The sequence below is a fragment of the Urocitellus parryii genome, chromosome 8 (genome assembly GCF_045843805.1).
Source record: "Urocitellus parryii isolate mUroPar1 chromosome 8, mUroPar1.hap1, whole genome shotgun sequence".
In the NCBI taxonomy this organism is placed as follows: Eukaryota; Metazoa; Chordata; class Mammalia; order Rodentia; family Sciuridae; genus Urocitellus; species Urocitellus parryii.
In genome coordinates, this window is record NC_135538.1 from 146895739 (window position 1) to 146919205 (window position 23467).

Here is a 23467-nt window from a genome sequence, read left to right on the forward strand (position 1 = left end):
TGTGGCTTTTCCTTTCACACTGTTTCGAATTGCCTGAGTGAGCCAAATTCTCCCGTTGCAGTCACCAGACTCAGCAGGTTCAATGAAGTTTCTCCTCGATAGGAGGCTCTCTGGTGGGGACCACTCATGGAACTTTCCAGAAGGTAGAAGCAAGTGGCTCAGAATATCTCAAAGTGGGAATGAAAGTCCTTGGACGTGTGGACTGATGAGTTTCAAAATGAGTGGGGTTTGGTTGGCTCAGGGGACCCAGAGTTCCAGGGAGCTGAAAGAAGGCACAGGCAAATCTTCAGAAAGGTCTTCTCTACAGAGGCCAAAGGAAAGGGATTTGAAGCCGATCTCCAGATACCCTGCAGTTCTCCACCCCAGCCTCAACCCCCATTGTTCAGTGAAAGGCCATTTGGAGGAAGAGACTAATTAATGAAATTGCCCATCTTCACTAATTGGCCTTGCCAGAAAATTGGTCTATTAGCAACAGGCTGAATGTCGTTACTAGGGAAAATGAAAAACCGCTAACGACAGTGTGCATCTTGGGATAACCACGAAAATGTCGTTACCGCCACCTCTGAGCTACAGTTTTAACTATAGAAGCCGGGCCATCCCGAATCACCGTTCCCATGGCAACCATAATTCAGGCGAAGCTGCAAGGCTTGTCGTGGATGCGGAGGGTGCCCGAGTGGCATCGTTGCTGGGAGAGTGCAGTTATTTTATTTACAGCCGTGCTGCAGGAAGTTTTATCTTATGGTCTTTGGAAATATGGTCATTAGAGACCAACAAAAGTCCTTCTGAATCACCGAAAAATATACGTATTGAGAGGTAGAAAAATGTGCAGCTCAGAGCTTCACATTTACAAGGTCAAAATGCAACAGAAATTGGAAAATTCTGTTCTTCCCTAAGCAATATCTGAAATCTGAGATTTTTGAGCAATATAGTCCCAGCAATCAGACAACCAGGACAAAGAGGAAGGAAGATGGCGTCCTTCAAAAATGGCTTTGAGAAAAATATGTGCCCATTTAAACATTCACAAGACTTCATCATGCCAGCGATGATGTCAATTTGTGGTTTTAAGGATAAATGATCCACAAATCTTAGTTTGATTTCAAACATTTTCTTCGTGGAGGAAAAATAAAATCCTTAGATTGAGAAGTAATGAGGAAGTTAGAATCAAAATTAAGGCGTTCATTACAGCAAACGTTTTGGAAAAATGTGTCAGGTGCCCAAACGTGGTCAATGGAAGGATAAAAACTGGTCATTTCCCATTTGGTGGGCATTCTGTGCCCTTCCATCCCAGAAAATCGTCTGATATTGACACTGGGGTTAACCCAACCCATCCAGGGTGTCTATTTTTAAAAGTAGTATTAAGCTGGTACTTACCTATTATCTATCATAGAGTTATGTCATTTCCGAGAGTTAGAATCTGACCCCAAACAGATCAGAAGCTAACAAGGAAGAGATTAAGAAGACAGCAGTAAGCAAAAAGGAATAAAAACTCATGGCCAAATCAGACTGAATCATTCTTTAGGGAAAGAATTTTTCTTCCCACAAATGAAGGGCAGGGGATGCGGGGGTGGGGATCAAACAAACAAAAAACAAGAAAACTCCCTTATATCACCAAACCAAAAAAGCCATGATCTAAAGCAAGACATGTCAGCACCTGGTGGCTGAGTAGTTGGGTTCCTAACTCTGCTCCTTCCCAGCCCTTAAAGACTCACCTTAAGGAAGTGAAATCAGGAAAGGAGAATGGAAAGCAAGAAAAGAGCCACGGGGAGCTTCTCTCTGTATATGGGAGGCTTTGTGTCTAGGTTGTAAATTGGAAAAATGGCCCAAAACCCGAGAATAGCAAACATTGCAATTAGGTAGAGTTAGCAGCACCCAGAAATACAGACTGGATATCCCCTCCACTGAGCTTTTCCTTTCCCTACACCCTGTTCCTTTAGGCCCTAGAAGAAGAGAGAGCACAAAGAATTTCACCCTCAAGTTGTCGCTTGAGAGGAAAGACACTAGCTTTACTTTGGAAGCAAGAGACTCAATGAATCACTTGTGTTTTTACAGAAATTTTTAAGTTTCTGGACAGGGAGGGTCAAGTACGAACAAGATGAAAAGAACCAGGAGGGCGGCAACAAAAAAGTGTAGCAGAATAGAACATGAGGTGCAAAGTAGAGAGATGTGGGCTGGCCCTTTGTGTGAGTCAACTTTCCATTACTCTAACCAAATACCAGAGGGAATCAAATTAAAAAGAGGAAAGGTTATTTTGTCTCACAGTTTCAGGAGGCTCAATCCACACTTATTTGGGCCTGTGGTAAACCTTCTATCATGGGGGGGAGTGCATGGCAGAAGAAGCTCTCTCCTTGCAGCCAGAAATGAAAGGGAGAAAAGCTAGACCAGGACTCCATGATCACCTTCAAGGACATTTCCACCAGTAACCTAAAGATCTCCCTCTAGCCCCCACCTCTCAAAGGTTTCTCCGACTCGCAGTAGCGCCACGTTGGGAACCAACCCTTTAACACATGGTCCCTGAGGCACAGTCAGATCCCAATGCTAACAGCCTTGAAGAAAATCAACTTAAGTAACAGAAACAGAATCCTCACCGTGACTTAATAAGAACAAAACTTGCACTCTTTGGACTTTGACAAAGTGTAAAAGTAATTTTAAAAAAGCTTAAAGACAAGGTGAGAGAATGATACTAAATGAAAAGCGGAAAATCTAGTCAATCAACTGCTCAGAACCATGGTGGTGCACCAGACAGGAGGATCATGGGTTCGAAGCCAGCCTCAGCAAAAGTGAGGCACTAAGCAACTCAGTGAGACCCTGTCTCTAAATAAAATACAAAACAGGGCTGGGGAGGTGGCTCAGGGGTCGAGTGCCCCTGAGTTCCATCCCCAGTACTTCACCTTTCCACAAAAACAACTCAGGACATCATTAATACAGAAATGATTAATTAGACACATTAACATGTGAGACCTGTTAAAATGTTTACAAAAAGTAGAAAAAATATTCATCTGATCACAATGAACACAGGTTTCAGACAAATAAGTTCAAGGCAGACTCTAAACACTATGGAGATAAGTATTCCAATCTGATAATATATTACAATTTTTTTTAACCTTAGAATGATCACTTAGGACATAATAGCTATTATAGTGCAGTAAATTTTTCAGTTTAACAGTTACTTTTCTTTTCATATCTACTATTCAATTAAAATTAAAATATATGCTTTTAATTAAAAAAAAACAGTGGTAGGTATGGTCTCATTTTGTAAGTTTCTCTACATTTCTTTTTCTTTTTCTTTTTTTTTTTTTTTTTTTGGTTGTTGTTGGTGGGGATCAAATCCAGGGCCTGTGCACGCAGGGCAAGCAGTCTACACTGAGCTGCGTCTCCAGCCCTCTCTGCATAAATTCTGTAGGAAATTATGTTTAGCTAATACTGATAATGATTATTTCTAGGTTATCAGATATTTTTTAAAAAACTTTTACCTTTGAAACATTCTACATTTCTAATGATTATTTCAAATCATTATGCTGTATCTTACCAAAAAAAAAAAATCTTGAATTGTCTTAAAAACTAAGTAGTAAACTTAAAACGATCAATTCTGGGTGATAAGGTATTTGACATGATTTTTTTCTTGTTACACTTAATGGAACTAATGACTTAGGTATGAGTAGAGAGTGAAAGAAAGAAGGTGTTCCCACCTGCACGCATCCTTTTGTGAACCTGCGGTCCTGGCAGCCCCTGGCCAAGGCCCAGAGTGGCATTGAAAACTCTTTTCCAGACCTTTCGGAGGATCCCAGAAGCCATGCCTCTTGGTGAGCCTGTCTTTGTGGAGGTGACTTATGGGACGGTCCTCTGTCCACTAGAAGGTGTCGAACAGATTTGGGCACAGGGAAGGAGGACAGGAGAGACACTCTGTGAAAACAAGAGCCTGTTGGGGCTTGAACTTTTAAGCACATGGTGAGATAGAATTCACACACACTAACATCCACCCTTTCAAAGCGGAGGATTCCGCAGTTTTTAGCAGATTCACCAAGTTGTGAAACCATCACCGCTGTCTAATCCTCCTCTCCCAACAGGAACCCCTGCCCATCAGCAGTTCACCCTCTCCGCAGCCCCTGGCAGCCACTGATCCCCTTTCTGTCTCTGCAGATTTGCTGATTCTGAACATTTTGTATAAATGGGGTCATACGAATGTGCTCTTTTGTGAGTGGCTTCCGTCGCTCAGCATAATGTTTTCAAGAGTCATTTATGTTGTAGCATGTGACAGGACTCGATTCCTTCTTTTGAGGCTGAATAATAACACCATTGTGGAGATACGTCACATGTTATTTATCCATTTATCTGCTAATGGACCTGAGCAGGTTTTTCCATTTTTTGGCTCTAGGACCATTCATCGATGAGTCACTGTGGGAAGATATGGTTACATCCTTCTTGGGTTTGTTCCTCGGGGTGGAGTTACTGGGTCCTGGGATGACCGTTGGTATAGGGACCCAAACACTGAAGATGCCGTCTTCCTCTTTTTTTTCAGGCGGAAATGGTGCACGGTGCCTTCCAGGCCCAGCGGGCGTTTCTTCTGATGGCCTCGCAGTACCAGCAACCCCAGGAGGTAAGAAGAGTCGTGAGAGTCAGGCTGCCCAGGGAGTGGCAGAGTAAGACATGGAGCAGGGAACCAGCAGGTCCATTTCCTGCAAGGGAAATCCGAAATGAGGCTACTAGCACTTTCAGATTCCGTCTCTGATCCAATCGTGGTGTGGACCGTTTCTTCTGTCTTTATATGATCTTAGGAGGCACGTTTTTAAGACTATCTATGCCAGGCTGGGTCTGTGGCTCAGTGGTAGAGCGCTTGCCCAGCACGTGTGAGGCACTGGGTTCAATTCTCAGCATCACATAAAACTAAATGAATAAAATAAGGGTCCATCAACAACTAAAAAATTTTAAAAAGGGCTGGGGATGTGGCTCAAGCGGTAGCGCGCTCACCTGGCATGCATGCGGCCTGGGTTCGATCCTCAGCACCACATACCAACAAAGATGTTGTGTCCGCCGAGAACTAAAAAATAAATATTAAAAAAAAAAAAAGAATATATATGCCAGTTACAAAAAGAAAGCATTATGTGTGTCTTCTTACTACTGATATTGGGTCATTACGGCTAAATCCATAGCCCAACAATGGACATCGCTAAGCCAAAAGGTCATCTGCAACCTGTTCTTTTTACGGGCCTCCCAACGTTTTTATGACTGAGGAAACGTTCACCCCTAACTTTTACTGCTGATTTTGTGCTGCGTTGTTGTCAAAGACAGTTCACCTCCACGATCAGCCATAAGTTCTTCGTATGGATTTGATTAGCCCCTGGGTCATAAGCAGCAGGGCCAGGCGGAGTCAGAGCTTCTCAGGCCTCTTCCGTTTCTGGGGGGCCTCGGGAGCATCGTGGCAGTTTCTGATTCATTGGGTCTGGAATGTGGCCCGAGATGTTCTTGTTAATCAGCTCCTAAGTGATTCCCAAACTGCTGATCTTCTTTCTCATTCAGTAAGATCCTCTCCAATTTGGGTGTTTTAAGAGTGAGGATGAGCAGCTTGAGCATCACTTAGGAGCTTATTAAAAAGCAAAAACACCAAAATGGGAGAGAACTCTTATGAATCTGTAAGTATGCAGGCCTAGCCCACCTCTCCTTTCTCTGCCACGAGGAATACAGATTAGCATTTCTTAAACATATTTAGAGATGTTAGAGGGTTTGATGCTAATTGCAACAACATTGTCGATGTTATCATTTTAATGACCTTTAACTTATTGTACGTGGCCATGTAGGGCCCAGAGCAAATTCTGATATATATAGGAATAAAAATGATAAGAGAGGCTGGGTGTGGTGGTGCACACCTCTAACCCTAGCTACTCAGGAGGCTGAGATCACAAGTTCAAGGCCAGCCTTGGCGATTTAGTGAGTCCCTTTCCCAAAATTTTTTAAAAAGGGCTGGGGAGGAAGCTCAATAGTAGAGTGCTCCTGGGCTCCATCCCCAGTACTCAGGGGGGAAAAAATGATAAGAGTAAAATGGTGGTTGTTATGGGTCCTTCCCATTTCCCAGACCACCATAAAATTGCTCATTCTCTAAAGCCAGGCCCCACCCACAAGTCCAAACCAGTGACATCATATCATGCAGATGGCCACATTCCCTTTACCACACATTCATAAGGTCTCCATCATGCCGAATTGGTAATGAATGAAATTATTCATTAAAAAGCTGATCTACTGCCAGCATATTTTGTGAGATAAGAGATACAAATTGCTCTTTTGACTAAATATCATGCATCTAAAGTTGATCAAAATGATATAAATAAAAAGGTTGAATTGATCCTATATGATGACACAGTAGCTTAAATGTAATAGCTTACTTTGAATTTAAAAACACCTCCTGAAATTAAAAGAGTTGAGCTGAGAATCAGGGAATACAGAACCTTGGCCTTCAGGGTGCCAACACTCAGCTCCGGAAAGGAACAACCCCTGAGACCCCGTACCCTCCCTGGAACAGCCATTCCCAGCCTGGCCTGTGCTGTGGGATCACCTGGAGAGTTCCGTTCTGTTCTGTTTTCAATGCCAATGCCCCGAGCTAGTCATGGTGGTGCACACCGCTAATCCCAGCAGTTCAGGAGGTCGAGGCAGGAGGATTGCAAGTTCACGGCCAGCTTTGGCAACTTAGGAAGGTCCCAAGCAACTGAGCAAGATCCTGTCTCTAAACAAAAAATAAAAAGGGCTGGGATTGTGGCTTAATAGAAAAGCACCTCTGGCTTCAATCCCCAGTACTCAAAGCATGAAAATATAAAAATAAATAAATACCGATGCTTCCCTGAGTCATTCTGACATAACTTGTCTGAAGAGTGACCTTGACCTGACTTTCTTTGCTGGTGCTGGACTCAGTCCCTTGGCCACAGCTCCAAAGGTAATTCTAACTGTAAATAGTGCTGTTGTCTCCCATCTGAAGATGTGTCACTTCCCTCCGTGTGAGAGGGGGCGTGAGCACTCTGCCAGGCAGTGGGTCTGCAGAGATGCAAAGATTCCATTTTCCCTGGTAGAAGGAAATGCCTGCGTGGCCTTCTCTGTCCCTGCTTTGCAAAAGAAAAATGCAACTAGGAAATTACGGTGTAATACCTTCTGGGTTCCGCCTCGGCCTGCCCTCTGATTAAGGGAGGAGAGGAGGTTTCCGTTGGGTCTCAGGTGGACGAACTGTGACTTTTCCTTCCTGGTGATCCTGGCAGTCCCTTCTCTAAGCCTCATGGAAGAGTCACTCACTAAACACTGATGAGGACTGAGTTGGTGTGGGGTGAGCTGGTACACTGGAACTGGGGGACCCCACAGGAGCCATCATGGTCAGGGCACCTGTGTGGCTTGGCACGTGGCTTGCAGAGTTGGGTGATGGTATCTTCAGCTTCTCCCTCTTGCTCTGCTGCATTCTTGGTAGAAGGAGGCAAGCATGTATGGAACTGTCCCCAGAGGCACTTACACAGTGCTCTCAGTGTACTAAGGCCCAGCAGGAACAGGGAGGCAAAGGCACAGCAGTTTTTTGGTGCCCGCCTCCATTTCTGACCCTACCATCTACTTCTCTTTTTCCTTCACCCAGAGTACTGGCCTGCAGCTTGCACCTGGGAGAAAATCAAGTTAGAGAGGATAGATCATAAAGAGCATTATCATAAAGCTCAGGGTATTTTCTCATGGGAGCAATATTGTATCAGTCTATGTTATTGTTTTTTTCTTCTTTCAGGAGGGAAAGGATTAACTGCTATAATTTTAACTCCCACTGACATCCAGGAGTGCGTGAGAATTTTTTTTTGGTGTGCGTGAGAATCCCCTGGATGGTTAAGTCACAGAATACTGGGCCCCACTTACCGAGTTTCCAATTCAGTAGGTCTTGGTTGAGCCCCGGGTATCTGCAGTTCTAAGGAGTCTCCGGGTGATGGAGATGCTGCTGGTCCAGGGACCACACTTTGAGAAGCTGCTGTGTGTGGATCGCCCTCCCCATTAAACCTTCAGCTCAAATGTATTTCAGAAGCTTCAGAATTTACCTTCCAACTGCCTCTAGACCACTGCTTCTCAAACTTTACTCTTCACCTGGAGATTTTGTTCAAGTAGAGGGTCTGGCTTAATAGGTTTCAACTGGGCCCAAAGTGTCTAGTTCTGACAAATTCCCAGGTGATACTGCTGCCACTAGTGTGTCCCTACACTTTGAGTAGCAAGTCCTCACCACCCAAAGTCTCCACGTGCGCAAGATCCCTCAGTACTCAAACCTCAAACTAATATTCTCTTCTAACATTTCTCTGTCAAAGTAGGCTACACCATGCTGCAGTAACAAACATCTCCAAGACTCAGTGACTTAGAATTGTAAAGATTGATTTCATGATCCAACTGCATGCCCATTACAAGTTGACTCACTTTCTGGTGGAGGAGTTATTAAGTAATTACTCATATAATTGTTTTAGAGTCATAATGGGGTTCTGAGAGAAAATGGTAGAGAATGACTTTTTAATTGGAGTTTTGGATATGGGGAAGGAAGATATTTTAGGATGGGAGGACCTTCCAAATGTGCCTTGGATTCTGATAATGAAGGTGACCACCCACAATGCCAAAGTATAAAGCAAAGCTAAACCAGAGAGACTTTATTACACCTTGATTCAGATTTCTGACCTAGAGAAACTGGAAGGTAATAAATGGGTATTTTAAGCCATTCCATTTGGGGTAATTTGTTATGCAGCCAGCAATGGAAAACTAACATGGGTTGCCTTGATTCCCTTCATGCTGTTTTTTTTTGTTTTGGTTTTTTTGAGGGGGAACTGGGGATTGAACTCTGGGGCACTTAACCACTGAGCCACACCCCTAGACCTTTTTTGGGTTGGGGGACAGTTTCTTGCTAAAGTGCTGAGGCTGGCTTTGAACTTGTGATCCTCCTGCCTCAGCCTCCTGAGCCACTGGGATGACAGGCATGAACCACCGTGCTTGGCTCCTGCTGGATTCTGAAACAACTTTTTGAAATAAGGATATGGGACCAGGCATGGTAAAGCACATGCCAGAAATCCTCGTGACTCAGGAGACCGAGGAAAGAGGATCCTAAACTTGAAACCAGCCGTATCAACTTATCAAGACCCTCAGTGACTTAACGAGACCCTGTCTCGAAAAAATAAAAATAAAAATAAAAGGTACAGGTAAGAAAACACGAATGGTGTAACTCTACTTTGTGCACAACCAGAGATATGAAAAATGGTGCTCTCTATGTGTAATATGAATTGTAATGCATTCTGCTGTCATAGGTAATAAATTAGAATAAATAAAAGGGCCGGGGATGCACCTCAGTGTTGGAACACCAGCGGGTTCAATCCCTCGCACAAAAAGAAGAAAGAAAGGAAGGAACCCAGGGAGGGAGGGAGGGAAAGGAAGGGAAGGAAAGATTAAAGCTATAGGCTGCAAACCAAAATGAAATGTGCCCCCTAGTACCTGAATCCAGATCCTCCATCTATCCTAGAAGAAACAGGATCAGAGGTTGATCTACAGCCCTGATTGACAATGGTGACGTCCAATTCCAAGTTTCCTTTCTCACTTTGGTACCGAGCAATAAGTCTCTTGCGTTCTCTCATAGAAGGGCTTTCAAATTTTTCAACCATGACCCACAGAAAAGAAATATATTTTCTTTCATCACTTAGTTTCACAAAACAACAATTATTTTTGCCATGTGCATAGCATTTTGATATTTTCCTTCTGGTTTCTCCTATTGCTGTTCTTTTTTTTTTTTTTTTTTTTTTTTTTTTTTTGAGACTGGTCATGACCCACTGAATCAATTTCACGATGTACTAATGGATCACCCTCTGCAGTTCCAGAGCACCTCTCTCTCATTGATATATTACAATACTCATGACATAAAACACATTACAAAACATTTGCAGAACATCTCATGCTTTTCTTGTCTCCCTTGTTGTAATTTATAAAATTAATCTCTGGGCGAAAGAATGGTCCGGGCCTTAGAGCATCATCATCTAGGAATTTCAGTGACAATTTATGAAGCCTGTCTTCTTCCAGTTGAAAGGAGGATTCTTGCATGGAAAATTTCCAAGAAGCCCCCAACCTGGCATGCTCAACCACTCGTTTCCATTTAGAACAGGTGGCCACAGAGACAGTATGTCCCTTCTAATTCACCAACAGGGAAAACAGCCATACATTAACCACCTGGCCACGGGACGAGACCCGGGCACGTTCCTTTATTCACCATCTGGGTTCGTCTGTTTTCCGTTACTCTCAAGAAATACCTGAGTCTGGGTATTTTTTTAAAGAACAGATTTATTTAGCTCGGGTTTGGAGGTAGAAAGTCCAAACAGCATGTCTCTGGCTCTGGCAAGAGCCCCACCTAAGCCACATCATGGTGAGATTGTGTGTGAGAGGCAGAGAGCACACGATGCAGGAAGTCAGAGACCAGGGAGGGGTTGGACTTGCTCTTCTTTTTTGGTACCAAGGACTGAACCCAGGGGCGCTTTAACCACTGAGCCATATCCCCAGCCCATTTTTTATTTCACTTTGAGACAGGGCCTCGAAATCCTCCTGCCCCAGCCTCCCGAGCTGTGGGGAAGACAGGCGGGTTATAAAGACTTGCTGTTTTGTAACAAGCCCCTTGCAAGAACTAGCCAGGATCCCACCAGAACTTCCTGGGTCCCTCTGAGTCAGCGCTCCCAGTGAGCCACTCTCCAAGGTCCCACCACCTGTCACATGGCCGCACTGAGGACCAAGCTTCTTGGACACACTCAAACCCCATGCAAACCATAGCCCCATCCAAAGTCCTTTTCTCAGACCCTACACCTAAGAGCTACACGGCACTGTCATTTACTGGAGTTTTATGTACAATGTGGTCAGATCAATAGGGAGAGGTGGAATTTTGGGGGGCCTCGAAACACCTCCCATCACCGGGGAGAGACAGGAAGTGGGATCCTTAGTGATCTGTGCTGGGTGTGACCCCAACTCTGGCCTGAACTAAAAATGCAACCTCTGGTGGGTCACAGCCTCAGACCCCCTGGACGGACGCCACCCCCAGGAGGACTGTAACCAGGGAGTTGGGGAAGGTCTCCCCCCCAGCTCTGCTGGTCCAGCTCTGGTTATCTGCAGGAGCAGATGGGAAGTACCTGGTTGGGGAGAACTGCAGCTGTTGTCCATAAGCAAACAGACTCCTCCTTCCCTCCCACTCACTTTCCATATTTTTCTCCAGCGTTTCTTAATGCTGCTGAGACCTGTCAGTAAAAATGATGTGTGTGTGTGTGTGTGTGTGTGTGTACGCGCATGGAATTAATGTACAAGGACACACAGAGAAAAAAAATTAACCCTAAGTTTTCCAGCCTCCAGGAAGATGATTGATTAGTCACTGACCACCCGTATTAGCCAGCTTTGTGTCACTGTAATGAAATGCCTGACACAGGCTACTTAGGAAATAAAGAGGTTTGTTTTCCCTCATGGTTCTAGAGATTCTAGTTCAAGATCAGGGGCCCTGTTGGTTTGGGACCCTGGTGAGGAAGCCAGATGGCAACAGCAGAGAGCTGGTGTCCGAGCAAACCACCCACAATAGGAACTGAGAGGCAGAGAGTGAGGGCAAGCCCCCAACGGCCTAAGGACCTCCTGCCAGGCGCCTCTTCCTCAAGGGTCACCGCATCTCCTAATATTGCCACCCTGGAGACCAGGTCTTTGCCTGTGGACCTTCAGGGGACACTACCCAAATTCAACCCAGAGCGCTGCTCTGTAGATTGTATTCTATCCAAAAGGTGAGGAAGCTGAGCTTGGGACTCCTCCCGAGGGGAGCGCTTCACCCTCCCTCTCCTGACTATATCCAGACCTGCAGTCCTCATGCTGGGGACCACCCGGACCTTGCAAATGCTCCAAAGGCTCTACCATGAGTTCTGGCCCAGCCTCAGGGATTTGCACTTTAAAAGGAAATAGTGCCTGTGCATGAGCAGAACTTCACCTCTGAGCCTCTCCTTTCACTCCCTGCACAGTCTGAAAACTGAGAGGGGAAAGGAGGGCTGGAGACGCCTGCTGGCCACCCCTCCCTCTCTGAGGCATCTGCAGGCTGCAGGGGGACCTCTGCTCAGCCGCTCTCACCTGACAGGGTTGTTCTGAGGTTCGGAGCCATAACAGTGTGCTAGTGATTTGCTAATCTTCAGCTCAGGAAGAAAGCCTCAGCCTCGTGGCAGTAACCTTAGGAGGTCAGCCAATTAGTTAAGAACCTGAGGATCCAGATTACCAGGGGACAAAGGTGTGTTTGGGATTTTAATAAAATTAATAGTAAATGATAACTGAAGAAATAGATATGTTTACCCTGATTTAAACACTACACCATGTATACACACATGGAAGCATCACATGGTACCCCTCAAATAATGTGCAATTTTTTGAGGGGGCCCAGGGATTGAACTCAGGGTCACTCAACCACTGAGCCACATCCTCTGCCCTATTTTGCATTTTATTTAGAGACAGGGTCTCACTGAGTTGTTTAGTGCCTCACCATTGCTGAGGCTGGCTTTGAACTCCCCATCCTCCTGTGATCCTCTTGCCTCAGCCTCCTGAGCTACTGGAATTACAGGGTGTGCCACTGCACCCGGCAAATGATGTAAAATTTTTATGTTCTTGTGTATCAATTAAAGAAATAAGTTTAGGAAAAGCACAGTGGCACATACCTGCAACCTCAGTGACTGAGGAAGCTGAGGCAAGAGGATCACAAGTTAGAGGCCAGCCTTGGAAATTTAGTAGTACTCTGCCCCAATAAAAATAAAAAGGGCTGGGGGTATAGCTCAGTGGTAGAGTGCCCTGGGTTAAATCCCCAGTACAGAAAAAAAAAAATTATTAAAAAAATACATCAATTTGTAAGGGTGGCCAGGAGCAGAAACTTTGGAGTTGAGCTTACCTGGATTTGAATCCAAGGTCTTTTACACATTAGCTCTGCTAACCCAAATGCAAGAAAAACAAATTTATCTGTGTCTCTTTAAAAATCTATTTATTTATTTATTAGTTGTAGTTGGACACAATACCCTTATTTATTTATTTATTTATTTTGTGGTGTGAGGATCCAACCCATGGCCTAGGCTAAGCGAGCACTCTACTGCTGAGCCACAACCCCAGCCTGTCTGGATCTCTTAATGGGGCAAATCCTCCCTCTTTTTCTGGGTGGCTATTGGAGAATGAACCTGGCAATGTCCACCAAGCCACTAACTTTTCAAGTGGCCCCCTTGGTGCAAGGCAATCCAAGTTGCTAAGTGGCTGTCTTCTTACCTTTAGGACAGGGATGACAGCCCCTACTTCGCGAGTTATTGTGAGCTCTAACTGACACAGAGCACGCAAGGGTCCGGTGGCTGAGAGAGGAGTTTGGTTATTAGTCACTGTGTCACACCCTTCTAGCTCAAAGTCCCCAAAGGCTTGCCACAATAGAACTTTTTTCCCTAGCTCACCTGAGGGCTGACCCGGTGTTTTGGGTTGACAGGCTCCTGTGGTCATCAGGGAGCAGGCTTCTTCCATGTTGGGCTCCCCTCCCCACCTCCTCTAGGTCCTCAGCGTTGACTTAGGAAGGAGAATGCCAGTCACTTCCAGAAAGGTTTTATTGGGCCAGGCCCAGAAGTAGCATGTCACCTTTACCTTCTTTCAGTCAAATGGCCACCCTCGCCACCAGGGAGGGTCAGAAATCTAACCCACTCCTGCGCCTGTAAGGAATAATCCACATACACAGCGAACATCTGACCCTCCACTGGACTGGACCTTTGGCGTGACTACGGTGAGGTCTCTTGCAGAAACATATTGTCTGTCATTCCAGAAACTCACCTGGGTTTTCCAGGTTAATGCCCCATTTCTCTGCCCAGCCAAAAACAAAAGACAACAAAGTCTTTCAAATCTAACAACTGAATTTTTTATTATATTTGTGCATAAATAGATAAAGGTATATCCAGGCTTGGGGCAGGGGGGTTGCACACCTGTAATCCCAGTAACTCTGGAGGCTGAAGCAGCATTGAGTTATGAGACCAGCCTCAACAATTTAGCAAGGGCCCGAGCAGCTTAGCAAGACCCTGTCTCCAAATAAAAAAAAAAAGAGATGAGGATGTGACTCAGTGGCAAAGCACCCCTAGGTTCAATCCCCAGTGCCAAAATTAAAATAAAATAAATATAGGTCTATCTAAACAAGTAGCTCAGTTTCTTTTAATCAGAGTGAGTTTATCCTTTTTGCCTAGGTAACATATACCATAACTGTAAGGTGGCAAGTTATTGTCCGATATTTTAAAATGACAAACCAGTATTCCTGTGGCTTTGATCTCGGAGCCTGCCCTGGGTGGATTACTCAGTGCTAGGGGAAGGTCTGGAAATTGTAAAGGAAAAGCAAACCCATGAACGAAGCCAAACTCCCAAGTGTTTCTTTAGTCCATGCCCAGAAAACGTCTCAGCATTGCTCAGTCCAGGTTGCCGAGCCTTCTAGAAAGATGGGGCCGTGATGACTGCTGCTGAGCTCTGTTGTCAGGGTCCGCGTGACAGGGAACATAATGTAATAAATCAGCTTTGGCCCTGATGTAAAATGAAATGCCTGCTTTGAGATATTGCTCGAACATTGGAGCTTTTTCTTAATACAAAGGCATCCAGAAAATTATCTGTTGAATCACAACTGTTAATTATGTGGGCAGAGCAAGTGTGTTAATGGTTTTTAAATATTAAAATTTTAAATCCACATTAATGAGTTTTACAATAAATCATTTCTACATTTATCTGAAAACAGGGGAAAAAAAGCTACACAAGAAAAAGTGAAGTTTTCATCTTTTGTGTCAGTGTGTTATGTTTTCATTTAGTAGTGGTATTCCCCGGTGGTCTGCACGGACAGTTTGGGGAAATTACAGCACCTAGAATCGAACCAGTGGCTCACGTTGTGGTCTTTTTCCAAATTCACTCGATATTCTCGTTTCTTCAATGGGCATAAGTTTCTGCTCTACCCATCGCTAAGTGGGGTGGTTGTCTTCACTGTTGACTCAAAGGCACCCAAGGTGACATGCACTTTTTATTTTTGGAGAAACATGTAGGCTTAAGCATCAAGAAATACCTGCTCAAATGTAATCTCTACAGGGCGAATAAAAATGATCCATTGCTGATACTGTGCTGGTTGGTCTTTTATAACCAGCAGCTTCCTGAGGGGATGGAGGAGTGGGGCCAAAGGCAGGCTTAGCTTTTCATGGGAGTTTTTCCACGATGGCAAGTGATTACACCCTGGCTGGCGTGTGAAGGCTGCTACCCGCGCTGGGTATGGAGGCTGGTTAACACAGAATAAATCACCAGGGAAAGGAGAGGCCTCGGTTTGTGTAATGTCATCAGGGTCTGCTGGAGCTGACTGCCTGAAGCTACCCAGTCAGGACTGAATCCCAACAGGAAAGCTAATCATTTCGTTTATCAGGATGCAGAGAGGAGGGTAATCAGAGAGGAGGGTAATTCTGTCATTCTTCTGCCCAGACTGTTTGCTTTAGCCACATAAAGCTGTGGTGAGCCTGCGAGCTGGCACTATGGGTCAGTAGCTTTATAGGTATTTAGAAACCCAGGACGGTGGAGGCAGGAAGGATTTGCTAAGATCCTGTGTATGGGACTCTCGCCGGTGGTGACCTTTTTTTTTCTTTTTTTCTGTTTTTTTCTAAATCTGATAAAGCACATTAGCTCATCTCTCTTTGTGTAAGACATGAATTAGATAATGAATGGCTGCCCAAAGGAAGTGAGGTGGTTATCACACACTGGGGATTTGGGCGATTATCTGAGGGGTAAAGGTTAATAAAGAGAGATAATGCCCTTTGTTTTATCAACCATTTCGTCCTAAGTTTGTTAGAATTTCCTGCCGGTCTTGATGCCACAGCTACATCAACAACACAGCTGTGTATTCATTTGACCAGGGCAGTTTTTTTTTTTTTTTTTTTTTGCATTCTCCATTGAGTTTACCATTTGGGATCACTCTGTATTTTTAATAAAATAAGTATCGACTGCTTATCATTCTCCACTGCGAAGCGAAATAGTTGCTTGCTAGCCACCATGAACCTGCTAGTAAAAGCTGGAGAGGGTTACAAGAGTTCCTCTTACAACCCAAGTCAACAGGCAGTTTAAAAAGGCATCCACGGGTCTCTCGGCAAATGTCTTCTAACAGTGGGGAGGAGCCTGTGTGGGCCTCTTCTTCAGAACTGCTCCTCTCCCCGGGACTGACGGACGCGGCTGCTGTGTATGTGAAAACTGCCGTTGGGGACAGGGTAGCATTCCAGTCTGGATCTGCTGTCATGAATTACTTAGCAGAGGGCACGGTCCCTTACTTTTTATGGTCATGTTCTATATTTGTATGTGCTGGGGGATGGATCACATGATGAGACCATCACTTGATATTAGTGTTTATGTGCACCGGCCAGTGAGGCTCCGTGGAAGCTTTGCTGTGCCGTACTTTGAACTTGTAATATTTAGCTCTGAATCGAAAATGCAGCCGCTTCCCTAACTACTAAAATCCCAAATAACCCGGAATAAATTTTATATAATTGTCTTTGGGGGGAGACAAAGTGCGGTACACCCACCTCATTGAAATGCACGGTGCCTTCCAGAGATTTTTAACACATACATTTTGAACATGAGCGAGTCAACATTGCCAGAATAATAAAGACCAAAATTCACTATTTTACATTTTTTTTTCCCGCCCCTCTCCTGACTTGGATATGAATCATCCCTGTGTCCGTTTATTTGAAAGGAGAGACTTTTCTCAAACTAATCAAGAGGGAAGAAAACACAGTGCCAGTTGCTTTTCTCCTTCCATTCTCCACAGCCCTTCTCCCGGTGCCGTTTAATATGTAGGTTTCCAGCGGCAGACACCTAGGGAATGAACTTCTTCTTTGATGATTATTCCTCTTCATAAACTAAACAGGAAAAAAAAAATGTTCCTGTCAGGTTTGGGTGGATTAGCTGCTAGGAGCTGGCTTTCCATATGTGGAATCGTTTAGGAGATAAATCTGACAGTAAGTAGCTGCTTTGGATCTTGGAAGGCCCTGTTCACCTTATATGCTCCAGTCCTCTTTAACTTCCTCGACTCCATTAATTTCTTTCTCGGGGCTTTTTTTTTCCTGTTGTAAACCAAGCAGTCATTGGATGCCCAGCCCATACAGCCAGAGTGCCTAGGGGACTCTCTGGGTCTGTTACTGCTTCATTTCTGTGGCTCATGCCTTGGGAAAATGGGGCCTGGATGATGTTATCTGTCATGACCTCTGTGGCCCCGTGCTTCCCCCCGTCTTAGGTGTGCCCAGCTCCGTCCCTGACATCTTGCCCTCTGCCTCCGCCCGGCTCTCCTGTAAAGGAGCCCACCTTCTTCTGCCTTCCGATGCTCTCTCGCTGCTTTGGGCTTCTCACGTGCTGGGTAGTGGCCTCTGTCAGACCACGTCTAACTTGCTCACATGCTACTCTGGACACATGCCTCTGTTGTCTTGTAGGTGATTTCCGTCTCCTGGATGGATTCTGAGAGCCTCAGGGGTCTTTGTTTTTTTTTTTTTTTTTTTTTTTTTTGCTTTATGCCTCATTGTGGTCTTGACAATGATTTATATGATGCCAAGTTTGATAAGAAGACAGACCCAGGCTCCTGAGCACCTTTGGCTGGACTGGGGAAATAGAAGCTGGGCCAATGGATGACGGTGGCACAGAGGGAGGGAACAGAGGGAAGGGACTTTTTTATTTAGTCTCACACTGTTATCTTTTACCAAAAAGAACTCAATATTCGGAGGCATCTTTGGTGAAGACCTCCGTCTCATCAAGTAAGAGTGCAAATGGTAAAGTGTGAATCATGATTCCGTTACGCAGACTTAGCCTTGAGCGAATGAATATTCCTTCTAGGAATAGGAAAGGGGGAAATCAGAGGCAGAACAGGACTTACGGGGCCATTAAGGCATTTCATTTCAGAGACACCATCTCTCTTATGTACCCTTTTACAAAATAAATGCTTTTGAGGGCTCCACGGGATGGCTCATTTCTAGATGCGTGGAGCTAACGATGAGAGATGATCACAACCAGATTTGGGTGACAGATGTAGCTCAAGCATTCAGTGATTATAGAATATAGGTTCTGGGAAGAGTGTGCTGATTAAATTCACATGGGTGGCAGAGAGCCAGCTGGCCTGATATTTAAACGCTGTTGAAAAATGTTCCAATTAAGAGGGATTCTTCCCTGTGCAGAGTTTTCATGTAAATCGGGGAAAGCGGTGCTTTCTTGAGGCAGTGAAATTGTTGAGTGTCCAATATTCATCCTCTGAAGCTGGTAATGACACAGTGCAGACCCTCAGGTGTACCCCATCTCTGCGCAGATGGATTGTCTACATGGACAGCCCATCACACAGAGTGGATTTACGTGCAGGGGATGACAGGAGTCTCCTCCTTTTCTCGGCCTGAATAGCGTATAGTTGAACGTGTACAGGATTCCTCTTGGAAAGTCATGCATTGGATCATCTTTTCCTACTGGGGCAGGGTTATAATTTGAAACTTCATGTTGTACCGGCAGACAGGAAATAAGGAGCAAACCAGTTTTTACATCATAAAAACTGAAGATACAGCTAAAGCCTTTATACTTATTTAAAATGGAAAATGGTGGCTCCCTGTTTTAGAAAGTGGTTATATATGTTCGTGGTGATTATAAGACTCTCTGATCCACTCTAATCAGTCTGGAACTGTGGAGGGCTATCGTCAATATCCATCAGTAATAACTTCAAGACTCTTTAGAATGTGGAAGGTCTTTTTGTAAGGATGTCCTGGGATCACCTGTATCTCAAAACTTTTTTTTTTGTCTGTTCTCTCTCTCTCTCTCTCTCTCTCTCTCTCTCTCTGTCTCTCTCTGTGGCGGGGGTCTAACCCAGGGTCTCACAGATGCTAGGCGTGTGCTGAGCTATGTCCTCAGCCCTCTTTTTGTTTCCTGATAATATTTATCTAGCCTGGACCAAGAGTTCAAAATTAATTCCCTAATTGTTCTTTAGATGATTGGATCACCCTCTTCAAAGCAGCAGCCACAGAATCCAACATTCGGAGCTCACACCCAGGGTGTCTTGGGGGGCTTCTCTGGGCTCTGGTCTTCTCAGGCAACTTGTCTTTGTTCTTCCATCTCCCGAGGCTTAAACGGGAAAGGCATCAATCAGACAAGAGCCTGAAAGGCAAGTGAGGAGAGGGAAGAGGTGGACGAGCCCTGCCACTTACCAGCCAGCAGGGAGGGAGGAGCCGGCCACTCGGCTGTGACCTCACTGGACCACTCGACTCTTCTTCCGTGTGCCTTTGTCCATCACGTGCAGACTCCAGGGTGGGAAAGGCAAAAGGCAGGTGTTCCTCATCACCAAGGCAGAGACCAAGGAGTGAACAGCGGAAGACGGGACGGGCACACTGGCTTCTACCTGTCAATGGGCCACTTTAATTTCCTGGACTTCCTAAACCAAGTTGTTTCCCCAACATTATTCTTGATCCTCCTGTGATGTCCCTGGCACCCATCAGTTGAACTGTTGACTTAGGCACTGAGTCATCACTCAAATGACAACCAGGAAGTGCCAGGGAGGGGCTGATATAATAGAATGTGATGATTCGGGACTTCTGAGCCACACCCGCCCTGGGTCCAGCTGAAGGCAGGTGCTCAGAAACAGGATGGATACGTCATCTCAACCAAACAGACTCCCCAATACTCAGAACAATTAAGACCTTCCCCCGGGATCACTTATTCAGAGGGTCTCTGAAACGCTTCTCTTGTCTTTTTGTTCAAACAAATATGCAAAATATGCATGGAAAATCAACCCCAATCTCTTTTTTTTTTTTTTGGTACCAGGAACTGAACCAGGAGCACTTAACCACTGAGCCCCATCCCCAGCCCTATTTTGTATTTTATTGACATCAACTGAGATGCTTAGGACCTTGCTAAGTAGCTGAAGCTGGCTTTGAACTTGTGATCCTCCCAAACTGTTGTGATTATAGGCTTGCTCTACTGCAACAGCTCCAATCATTTTTTAAAAATATTTTTTGTAGTTGTAGGTGGACAGAATGTCTTTATTTTGTTTGTTTATTTTTATGTGGTGCTAAGGATCGAACCAAGTGCCTCAATCATTTTTTTGATATTAAGAGAATCACAAGTTGCAAAAAGGAGATTCATCCCATCAGTATAGGCCTCGGCGTGTGATTCCCTAGCCTATGGATTGTTGATGAAAAAATATTACTCCCACATAGACAGGAAAGATTCCCTGACTGATCTCGCTCCATAAGAGCCCCAAGAATTGAAAGTTAAGGTTTTCCAGCTCTGAAACTAGTGACCACAAATGTATCACCTCACCATCTCATTGATTTGGCTTTTTCTCCTTTTTTCCTGATAAATATTGGAGAAAGACTTATTTTTTTTCTTGAAAAGAAATCAAGTAAATTTTAATGCAGTCACATCTGTTCATTTTTTTTTCTTAATTGTTGAAATGTTCAACTGTCTCCATTCTTGGGTCCAACACGGAATTTTAAGTTATGTAATTATGAATTTACTTCTTCTTGCAGCGCACACACACACACACACACACACACACACACGCACACACACACACACACCACACACACATATACACACACACATGCACACACACCACACACACACACACACGCACACATACGCACACACACACACACTGCTTGGAATGAAAGCTGTCCATACAGGTCGTCCCTCTTGGGACCCTATGATGGGCCTCATTGCTTTTCCTTCTGACCTGTAATCTGCCTGTCCCTGTTTGTGTGGCTGAGGTGAGCTCCTCTACCTTCAGCAGAACCTTATCTCCTCAGTCTTTCCCGTCTCTCTCTCTCTCCCCATTGGCTCCTTCTGTTGAGTCTACAAACCAAATCAGGCTTCTCTATCCAAAAAAACACCAGAGCAAGTCCCTGGACCCTGTGCTGCTTCTGTCCCCTCCTTCTCTGCCAGACTGCCGGAGACTCCTCTGCCACCCTGGTTTCTTGTCCTCACTTCCTGGCACTTCTCAGCCTCACGTCTTCCTTATCATTTTACCAAAAAAGACTTTCCCAGCGCCCTGCCCTCCTCCCGACCTCCCATCCCCCTCAGCCTCCTTGACTCATTCCCACCAGGCACTGTCCGCTCCCTCCAAGTTTTCCCACTTGCACAATGAAACTTTTTTATTATTATTATTTTTGCAGTGCTGGGGTGGAACCCGGGTCTCCCGCGTCCCAGGGAGGCACCCTACCACTGCCCCATCCCCGCTCCCTGCTCTTTGAAGTTGCCAGTTTCATTCCTCTGGCTCCTCCTCCTCCCTCTACCAGTTCAGTTCAGTATCCACTTCCTTCTTTTTCATCAGCAGGGGACTTTATCAGGCCTGGTCCCTCCCTGGTTGATTCCATCCACTGCCCTGGAGCCAGCTGTGCCCCTCCAGGCTGAGATGCTGCTCCCCCCTGGGCCCAGGTGTCCCAGGTGACCCTCAGATGCAGCTGGCCCAGAACCATACCCACCTCCACCAACCTCGGTGCCCCCTCCTGGTTTTTGTCCCAGGTGATGGAGCCAAGCCACCAAGTCTGGAAATGCCTACGCCGTCTCGTCTGGACACCTCCTTTCCCCTCACCCCTCACATCCAGCCCGTGTCCTGGTGACACTCTGGCCAGGAGACGCCATGGGATCTGAAGCCTTTCCTCTACTCTTGTTTTCCCTGCTTCCAAAAGGGAAGAAGGAGGGGAGGAAGGAAGGGAGAGAAGAAGGAAGGAGCAGAGAGAAGAGAGAAAGGGCGAGGAAGGGAAAGAGATCACCTTCTTTTAAATTTTTTCACATACAGGGTATTAAAACAAGTTTTCTCTCTGAAAACTGTGGAGTAAAGAAAGGACTTAAGAAGAAAAACTGTCCTGGGCACAGTGGTGCCCACCTGTAAACCCAGCAGCTCAGGAGGCTGAGGCAGGAGGATCACTAGTTCAAAGCCAGCCTCAGCAACTTATCGAGGCCCTAAGCAACTTAGCAAGACCCTGCCTCTGAGTAAAAACATAAGAAGGGCTGAGGATGTGGCTCAGTGGTTAAGCACTGATTTAATCCCCAGTACCAAAAAAAAAAAAGAAGAAGAAGGAAATCCTGCCTGCCCTTGACAAACACTGTCATGTGGTCTCTTAGTGCCAGTCTCTGCCTCAAAGATCCCTCTCCTCCAGTCTGTTCTCCACTTTCTTCTGTTAGTTATTGTTATAAAACAAAGCAAACAAGCAGAAAACAAAATCAATTAGGACCTCTGGCATTCTTCCCCAGACTGCAGAGGGGGGCATGCCACCCCTGTGCCATTTACTGTTTCAGCCTTTGAATCCTTCCCCCAAAGCTCCTCCCCCAAATAAATCCAACATCGCAGGCACGCTGAACAGCCCCAGCTCCCTAAACATGTGCCCTGCTCACGCAGAGGAAGGATGGGCCGGGAATATCCATCTTCCTAATCATAAAAACTCTATTTTAATAGACTTGTCGTACTCCATAATTTTATCAGCTGTGCTTGGAGACACCCAGAGCTCCTGTTTTCTCCGAGAGTTCAAGGTCTAATGAGGGCAAAAGATGAACCTAAACGTGGTACAAGTGCACTGTGATGAGGGCTGAGCTGCTGGGGCCAGGGGAGCTGGGGAAGGCTCCAGGGGAGCAGCCCCTTAAGCCTGGTCTAGCAAGATAAGCAGGATCCGTGCCCTGGGAAGGGGTGCCTCGTGTGTGAAAAAGCCTGCAGTATTGTTTGTTCTCTGTGTCCACACAAGTGGGTTGAATCGCAGACCCTTTTCCCTCCACTCCATCTACCCAAATGACGTGGTGCCAAATGTATCTCCATAGCAGATTGTTGAATTTCATTTTTCCATCCAATCAATTACTGTTCTTTTTAATAAGCAAGGTTGGCTGTTCACATTGGCTTTTTTGAGACCTTATTTGTCCATAAGCCCAAGTTAGTTGATCTTTCTTGTCATCATTTCTTGCTTTCTTTGTTCCCTTCTGTGGTTTCGGTGGTGGATGTTGAATCCTTTCTTTTCGGGCTGGGCTGAAAGATAAGCATAAGCAGCCTCCTGTTAACATTTTTCACGTTAATGTGTTTCGAAAAAAAAATGATTTTAATTGCTTCTATTTGTTTATATTAACTAAATAGATGTTGATTCCTTCTAGGAAACAAAAGGAGTCTTTTATTCTTCTGCTGCTGTTCATTCTTAGTAGTCATCATCCGAGATCCTCTTGTGGTTCTGCTAATATGGGATAGTCTCAGATTTATTTCATGAATTTACCAACCATGTTCATCATAGTTTGTTAATCCTTGCCTAATATTTATTTGTTCCTCAAAAGTGTCCTTAAATCTCTGTCTAGTCTGATAATTAATTGTCCCTTCCAATGACATCATGAGGATGAGTTTCTGTGACTCGCTGTTTGTCTTTTTAATTGGCCAGTTGTTTTAAGTCTTAAAATTGTCAAAGAGCAGAGGGACCGTGGGTCAGGTCCTGTCCCT

General features: G+C 45.1%; 1 protein-coding gene across 1 annotated transcript in view; it reads left to right on the forward strand.

Annotated features, from left to right (window-relative positions):
• Cap2 (cyclase associated actin cytoskeleton regulatory protein 2) overlaps positions 1-23467 on the forward strand; it is a 127069-nt gene that overhangs the window by 46810 nt on the left and 56792 nt on the right. The window contains exon 4 of the mRNA XM_026402183.2: positions 4517-4594. Coding sequence (XP_026257968.2) covers positions 4517-4594 — 78 coding nt within the window. The remainder of the gene's footprint in view (positions 1-4516; positions 4595-23467) is intronic.